The sequence below is a fragment of the Diadema antillarum genome, unplaced genomic scaffold (genome assembly GCF_040938485.1).
Source record: "Diadema antillarum isolate AM-2024a unplaced genomic scaffold, OU_Dant_1.0 seq00000618_RagTag, whole genome shotgun sequence".
NCBI lineage: Eukaryota > Metazoa > Echinodermata > Echinoidea > Diadematoida > Diadematidae > Diadema > Diadema antillarum.
Window position 1 is genome coordinate 112,878 of NW_027271541.1, and position 8,564 is coordinate 121,441.

At 40.3% G+C, this 8,564-nt stretch overlaps 1 protein-coding gene across 1 annotated transcript; it reads right to left on the reverse strand.

Annotated features, from left to right (window-relative positions):
* Window positions 1–328: 328 nt before the first annotated feature.
* Window positions 329–8,239, reverse strand: LOC139736002 (uncharacterized). Its single transcript, XM_071646751.1, has 4 exons — window positions 8,121–8,239; window positions 1,868–1,956; window positions 936–1,205; window positions 329–543 (listed from the first exon to the last, which is right to left on the reverse strand). Exons 1-4 carry the CDS (start codon window positions 8,237–8,239, stop codon window positions 329–331), a joined length of 693 nt encoding a protein of 230 aa, XP_071502852.1.
* Window positions 8,240–8,564: the final 325 nt, after the last annotated feature.

An 8,564-nucleotide genomic window follows, 5' to 3' on the forward strand; every position in this document is an offset into this window, starting at 1 on the left:
GGCGACATGCCACAACTTTATTAGGATCTCTTTGTTTCACCTTGTTTTTGGATATCTCAACCATTTCAAAGCCGGTTTTCATCAAATAAACTTTTGATACCCTTTAGAATTGCATGCTCTTTGACATCTCATAGAGTGGTTTCTGAACATCTCGCAAAATGTTAAAAGCTAAATCCTCACCTCCACCAGAACTGTACACACCCTTTAACCAAGTTCGGGACAAACTTCGGGCAAAATTGAAAACTTCACATTCGTATGGCCATCTTGTGTCAATTTTGGGACAGTGTGACGCCACCCCTTTAGTTGATGACCCCACTGTCCTGCACGACTAGAAGTATTGGCATCCGAATGGTTTTCGTCTCATCGCCGAACAATTCTCGGCCAGCTCGTCGGCTCCGTTCGGACAGTCGACGCGCCCATCGCACATCTGACACTCGGATACGCACATGGATGACCCGATCTCGTTTTTCCTGTTGCCATAGCAATGGAACGAGTCCAAGTAATCGCCATCGACCTCCTTCTGCAGATCGTCCTCGCAATACGCTATCGAGGAAAAAGAAAATAAACACGAACGGAGTGTAACAAAAATCATGATGAGTCTTCGGTTGAAAGGATATATTAGATGGCGCTGAATAATGTCGTGAGGTCTTCTTGAAAGATTGTATAGTCTTGCCATTAATTTGCCGTAGCAATAAGAAGTAATAGTTATTACTATAGGCCCTACTGTCCATGCAAATTCTTGGCTTGCGGTTGAACTCGCAACAATACGACAGTTCATATATTTTACTTTGCTCGTACTGGAGCGTTTATTGTTTGTGTGATGTATTGCTGGGCAGTTGATTGATTTCTTGATAGTTTCTTATTATCCAACATTGTTGTTGTTGTTTTATTGTTATAAAAAAGATAATTATCATTGCTTTCATCCTTGGATTTACCCTTGTGCGGAGAGACGCATTCCGGTAGGGTCTCATCCGAGCCGTCCGTGCAGTCTACCCTCGAGTCGCACACTCGACTCATCGGGTCGAAGCTCCCTGGTCGAAGTCGAAGTCGACTGTCCGCCTGACGTCCGCGCGGTACGCACTCGTCCCTGTCCGGGTAGGCAGACTTCGTACAGTGGAAGACATCGAAGCCCATGTCGATCAGGACTTTGCAATCATCTGTTAACAAGGAAATAGAATTGAGTATTGGATTGGATACGTCTGGTACTGCAGAGGAGAAACAGCGACAACCGGGGGGGGGGGGGGGGATGGGGTGGGGAGGGGGATGGAGAGAGGCAGTAAATGTTGTGTAGCATGTGTGAAGAGAGGTTTGGTGACACCTATCGCGTTTCAGGTTTTCGAGGGGCAGTACTATCACCACCTTTAAATTTCGCTTCTGTGGGTTCAGGTTTTGTTTGCTTCAGCGATGCGATAGGATAGTAATTATCAACATTGTTCTAACTTCATTTTTCTCGGATTTTAGATTAACAGACCATGACACCCCCATTAGGCATGTCCCCCATCGTAACATCAGCTATAGCACAATTGTCACGCGGCAACCATCTTTGATTACCCAACGCTCCGCCTTCTGCAATTATACTTATATAATACGGAATTTGATTTTTCGTTCAAAAGAATCGTATTTACCAGAGAATGTCAGCAAAATTATAAGAATATTTCATTCTGCAAGGTGGAGATTTAATACTTTACTCGAAATTGCAGCAATCAAGTAAATAGCTTTGAGAATACAAAAGTATGATGCTAGTCCTCCCATCAAACCAATTTAACGGCCAATATAGATTATGTTCTTATCAGCCATTCCATTAAAGCACAACTGCTAAAGGTGAGAATTTTCTCTTCTTGACGATTTGTTGTTTGTCCAAACATACCGCTGATGTCCTTCGTCGTGCTTGCCCGCGAAAATTGCACGATACTCAGCGAGCAGACGACCGCATAGGCGAACCATCGCAAATCCATCCTGCACACGATAAAGCATGAAAATAAAGTGAGTTAATTCATAGGCCTACTGGTTACTTAATTGATTCGGATATCATTATATGAATCAAAAGGGCATTCTACCTGGACAAAACTATAAACATTAGCCTCAACGGATTTACAATTGATGATGCGAGGAATGAACCACGTTGGTGTTGGGACGAGGCTTTGAATTCTACTGCAAAATGACATCTGCTCCCATGATTATCTCCGAAAGATATGAACAAACTGATGCCGGTCACGTAATGAAATCATTGATTGCGAAGTGCCCGCGGTACGACGCAAACTAACTCTTTGTCATTTTCAGACAAAAACGCGAATACCAACAAACAGCAACCAAAATGTTTTCACTATATAACTGCCTTAACTCTACATTTCTAGAGAGAATCTATAGGTGGGTGAAAATGAAACATTGATTGATGATGATCAGTCAGCGAAGACGTAGTTACCACAGATGACGTTGTGATGAACAAACACTTTCCATTAAACGGAATTACCCATGGAATTTGTCAGCTTATGCGCAAGAACGTGGAAAGTGCATGTAAAAACGAATTCAATGTAACTCAGAACTATACTCAAAGACAGTAATACACCCATGTAAACATGTAAACAAACGAAAAAAAAAAAACCCGTACACATACATTGGGTAAGTATTCATTTAATAGTAAAAAGTCAGACTGGCTGTCAAAGTGTTGTTTGTTGTTTTTTTCTCTCACGTGAATACAACACAGTCAAACCTGCTTTTGACGCCACCTGTCTGTAGTTTTCACATTTGATATTGATAATAGATAATAATATGCTTTTTCTTCTTCTTTGTTTTGTCTATGATGATGATGACAATCCGTATCAGGGCAATTACCCCCCCCCCCCCCCCCCCCCCGGGCAAAATTACCCCCGGCTTAATACTGGTTAGTGATAAGGTTAGAGTAAAAATTAGGGTCAGGGTAAGGTTTAGGGTTAGAGTTTGGGTTAGGGTAAGGATTAGGTTCAGGATTAGGATAAGGTTTAGGGTCAGGGGAAGGGTCTGGGGTAATTGTTCAGGGGGTAATTGCCCTAGAACCGACATAATCATAAATATGACCCAGACGATAAGGATGCAGACAAGGCAAATGATGACGTGGAAGTCTGAGAGAGGGGGAAAGGTAAGCGGGGTGGAGTGTTGAATTGAGTGATGAACAGAGAATGAGTGATTCAACAAAGTTTTAGCTCTTTGTGATGGGCACTCCACTGCTCATTAATACTTTCACAGTGTAGGCTCGAAAAAAAAAATCCATTGTAAAGAAGAGTTAAGCCTTCCAATTATACCCTCTTTAATGGCTGTACGCGTCGGCAGATGGCTGAATGGGCACAATTCGCTGATCGCGATCTTCTTGACAACAGGTACAAAGAACCTTTACTGACAAGTAAATTCTAAATAATACCTGTCAAAAGGGCACTTGAGCCGAGACAATTAATCAAAGTATCTTACTGTGGGGAATCGTTAGGTCCCGCTTCATTTATGGAGTGAATAGAGTCATTGGTGTACATACAAGTAGATACTTCAAATGGGCGTGCATTGTTGGGGTCCCGACGTCCTATAGGGTAATTAAAAAATGACGACAATGATGAAACTTACAGCCAGGTGCAAGCGCAACATAACCACTATAGACAGAAATCCGATGAGGACATCACGCGAGTAACACATGTTCCTTGCCCTTTGTGTAAAGAATGACTCAGAAACAATTAGCATAATAGGTTAACGTTTACTCGTCTCGTATTGATTGCATACTTCGTCATACATACAAGGCGAACTGTAACATATAGACCAAGACAAAAGGTCTACTCCACCTGCCACGTCCCCCAAATTATTGACTGAAAAAAAGTGGAGGTGGACGCTATGAACCCACGAAGGCATAAAGATGTATGTTCACAATCATTGTTACAGCTGGTATTTTCAATATTATTCATCGTTATTTCATAGTTTTATTATGGAAATGATTTTTGTTAGCATTTTGGTTATTTCCATTGTCATCGCTATAAATGTCACTTTAGAATTTCATTCGTCTTGTGATCCTCGTATACAATTAAGCATTAGTGAAAAAGTAGTAGTATGTATAGTTGTAGTAGTAGTAGTAGTAGTAGTAGTAGTAGTAGTAGTAGGAGCAGCAGTAGTGGTAGTAGTAGTAGTAGTAGCAGTAGTAGTAGTAGTAGCAGTAGTAGTAGTAGTAGTAGTAGCAGTAGTAGTAGTAGTAGTAGTAGTAGTATTCCTTAATCTATCCAGTATCAAAGGTCCCTAAAAGTTCGGCTTTCCTTCAGGATGTATGATGTTGCCTTTCGGTAATTAGTGCATGTAAATCGACTCTCTTTAGTAGGCTATCTGGTTTGACGCCATGACCATTATGGCTCCGTTGAGCACTTCAACCTTTCTGTACGATAATGTACCCTGCCGCGTTAGCCGGTCACCACTTTGAATTATACGAGATCCAGTTGTGATGATTGAGACCGCAACAGAGGCTTGTCCTTTCAGTGAAAACTTTGACTTTGCCTAATTCAACCATAGTGCGTCTGATTTTGTTGTTCGACCACTTTGTAAGACCATGATTGCCGATAAAACATGATTTAACGCACAAATGTGACTTCAAATCCATTTTGTCGCTGTAACTGTTATGTGACATGGAATCATGTGAAATTGACATCCGTGACCTCACAAAATAAGTTTGAAATTATAACACTCTTTCACAGAAATAATGAGAGAAGAGAAAACGAAGGATGGGTCAGGGGATGGGGGTGGGGTTACGTCACAAGCTCTGGTGTGCACAAGCAGAGTATAGACTATAGTAGAGTTTCATGAAAGAAGAAACAAACATGCCTACTTCAGGGCTTTCTCTTGTTGAGTGTGAAACAGCTTGTCATGACAAGTTTAGCTCTCAGGAACTTCTTTCTTCCCCCTTTTTTTTCCTCATTTGTATAAAATGCGAGAAATTTATTGTCGTAGTGGAACGGGTGGATTGAAAGGTGAGAATTAAGAGCCATTGAATTAGGGAGCGGAAAGGCACAGACTGTAGTTTACTGAAGCTTGCTTACAATGAGAAGCGGTAAAGCATGAAAGTGTTCGTGAGTGACCCCCCTGTCTGTATGTTGAAGGAGTGGTTCTTTTGTTGTTGTTTTTAAATAACCTCAGTCGTTTCCCCATTATCCTGTAGTGCTGGGATTTGTAATGCATTGGACCTATTTACCCGAAGAGTTCCGCTAACCCCCGACCTCATTATGTCGTCCCCATCTTTATGCGGGGTGTCCACTTTATTCCAGCTCTCCCATCCAGACACTATTAACTATACTCATTGTCACAGACGGACAAAGCAGACTTCATTAATACGCCTGTATGAAAGACGGTCTGTAACTTGAAAGGCATGTTCGGTGCAACTCATCTATTATCTTCTATCTCATGTTAGAAGTTGCCGATTGCTTCATGCATGATGTCGTCGTTGACAGAATGAGTCAGCTTATACACTTCAATATCTAAGGAGAAATCTCTGCAATTTCCACCCTTTGATCTCCTTAAAAAAAACAAGCAAATAAACAAACAAACAATGTGCTGCCCGGTATATCATCCGAATAAATCGATTTTCCTTTTGTCTGCAGTGAAAAAGAACACAACATTGAGGCAACTAAAGAGACAAAACCATCCAACAAAAAAACAACAACAACAACAACATAAAAATACGTGTTTACCGACGCATGAGACAAGCTGCTCTCAAGTGTAGTTCTCATAATACATCAAGATGAAATAATATGCTCCGATTAAGTACTGATAACTTTGCCTCTTCGCAAAATCCGTAGAAATGAATATAAAAATATGATTTTGTATTACTATCTAATCAAAGATTATTATGTTATACCGTTTTTTTTCTTAAAAAAGAATAAATTACGTTCATGCTAAAATACATTCGGCTCAAAACATCACATTGTTAACGCACTATATGCAAAATAGTTAATTGATAATCTGCGAATCAAGATCCAGCCAGTTTTCTGTTAGTGTAATGTAGCTGTCGCAGATATACAGATGTAGCTGGTTTGTCCATTCCAGAAATGTAGTTTCGCACCTCCGACCTGTTTCGGCCTTCGGCGATTCTCGGCAGCTCCTCTATAGGCCTACACATAACTAATTGATCCAATTTTGACACGGTGCCGCTAAAACCTCTTGCACCTTAAACCCAACTGCAAACACGGCTTAGTCAATAATGGTTCAGTGTTTAAAAGGTAAACGCGATGTGGACCGAAAGTGGATTCTTATTCAAATTCCCTAAACATGCCTCTTAAGCACGATGCAAGAAAGTACCTTATCCTGAGTACAACAAGCAAGCTTCGCTATATTCGAGAAACGCAGCAAGTCAAATTAAAGTGGAAGTGCGGAGACCTCCCACAAAATAATTTTAACAAAACTATGTAAATTCACCAATTTAAAATACGACATACTTTCTATTATACCCTCCGCATGAGAATAGCGTGATGCTTTGCAACTTCAAAACATTATGTTCCATTTATGAACAATAAGTTTGTGTGTTTGTTCGTTTGTTTGCTTTCTTCACAGTTGAGAACAGAAGGCATAAAAACATAAAAAAAAAACTAATGCTCAGTGCGTGAAACAAAGAAGTTACAATAGCGAGCATAAGACACTGTTAATAACCATCCTGCAGTCACTGTACAGTTCGGCGATCGGGCTCATGATTCCTCAAATTTGAAGACGTACGTCGAATTAGTTAAATACAGTCTTATATAGCAAATATGGTTCCTCTTCACGTGATGTAACATTATGTGTGTGTGAGGGGGGGGGGGGGGGGGGAGGGGGAGAGGTATTCGAAAGGGTTCATGCTCATTGCCGACAATTTTCATTAATCTCAACACCTTCCCTCTTCAAGCAGTGTGGGAAGTGCAGACCTACATTGTATCTTGAGGTCATCAATCTTCCAATCTTCCTATGAGTTAGTTTGCCCTGCTCGTATTTTCACAATTGAAATGATGTGAGTTCATGTGTCCTATTAATAATATAGGACCTATACATGAGAAATTGTAGTCGAGCATTATAATTAGTTTGATTAGATCAGTTATACAGTGCCGAGCAGTACCAGTTTCTGAACTTACGTTTTCTCTCTTAACCAAACCATGGGGAGCTGATATCCAATCTTAAATTCATAAAACTCGCATTGGAGGGGACGAGGAAATCATTATAGCTCCTGCAGACAAAAAGTCGAAGGATCGATGACTGCTCGAGGATTTACATACGAAGCCAGGGAAACTTATACACATACAGGTAAACATATTGATATTGATATTGATATTGATATTGATATTGATATTGATATTGATATTGATATTAACACAAATATACCTGGTACATCATTATTCATTTCTCGTATTATACAAACAAACGAGCACACGCACACATGAAATTGTATAGGCTATAGGTCCATACGTATACACTCATCATTGTAAGTAAACATAATAGGCCTATGTGCAAAATACGCCTTCACCCCCAGACATTGGAGACAAACAAAACGACACTTTGGCAGACAGAGAATCAGGTTTTACAAGAACTGCAGTACGAAGTTAAAGGGATGGTATAGGCCTATAAAGTTTTGGTTAAGATGGGGATTCAGGTTTTGTATAATATCTTTTTGTGAGACAGGTCTAAATATCATGAAATATTAAAGAGCATCCGTTTCTAAGAGGAATTAAAAGTTTATTTGACGAGAATCATTTTTCAAATGGCTGATTTATGCAAAGCAAAGTGGTCCTAATAAAAGATGGGTCCCACCTTTTATCACACTTTTGTTTTACTTTGTGTTTGTAATATCTCGGCCATTTCAAAATCGGTTTTCGTCACATAAACTTTTGATTCCTCTTATGAGTCGTATGCCCTTCAATATTTCAAACAATATGGTTTCTAATCATCTCGGGGAAAAAAAAAGTTAAAACCTCAATCCCCATCTAAACCCAAACAATACCAGTCCATGCCTTAAAGTGCAGAACCTCAGTTTTGAAAATCAAACAAACAAACGAACGAACAAACAAACGAACAAAGCGACAGCATTTACAGCGACATGTAGATGATAATGACAGCACGGAGAGAATCAGACTACTCATTTTCACTCACCTGTTCAACTGTACAGGTGTATGCCGAGAGCCACCGCACTGTCGCTGCCGATCCCTCCGTCGCTACCGGACGAATGAAGACTCTGATCGATACCCGCTGGGCTCACAACCGCGACAGTGTCGTCTGCTTTCATTTCTAGGTCATCCGCATGTCGCTTTTGTGACAATTTAAACAGAACACACATCATGCATTGTAATCTTAATAGCCTGGCTTCCAGACTTACTGACCTTATCATAGCAATAGCAATGAATAGGGCCTGTAGTTCTTCAAACATCATGCCGCTGTTGTTTTGTTGTTTTTACTCAGGAAGACTTTGTGTGGATGGCGTTCAATAAAAACTACATACAGTTCATTATTTTAACGCTTAATAGAACCGATGACGTTACCACTCTGTAACTTTTGATACCGGCAAGGGTGTTTTGCATTCGCCTTTTAATATTGCCATAATGGTCCTTTCT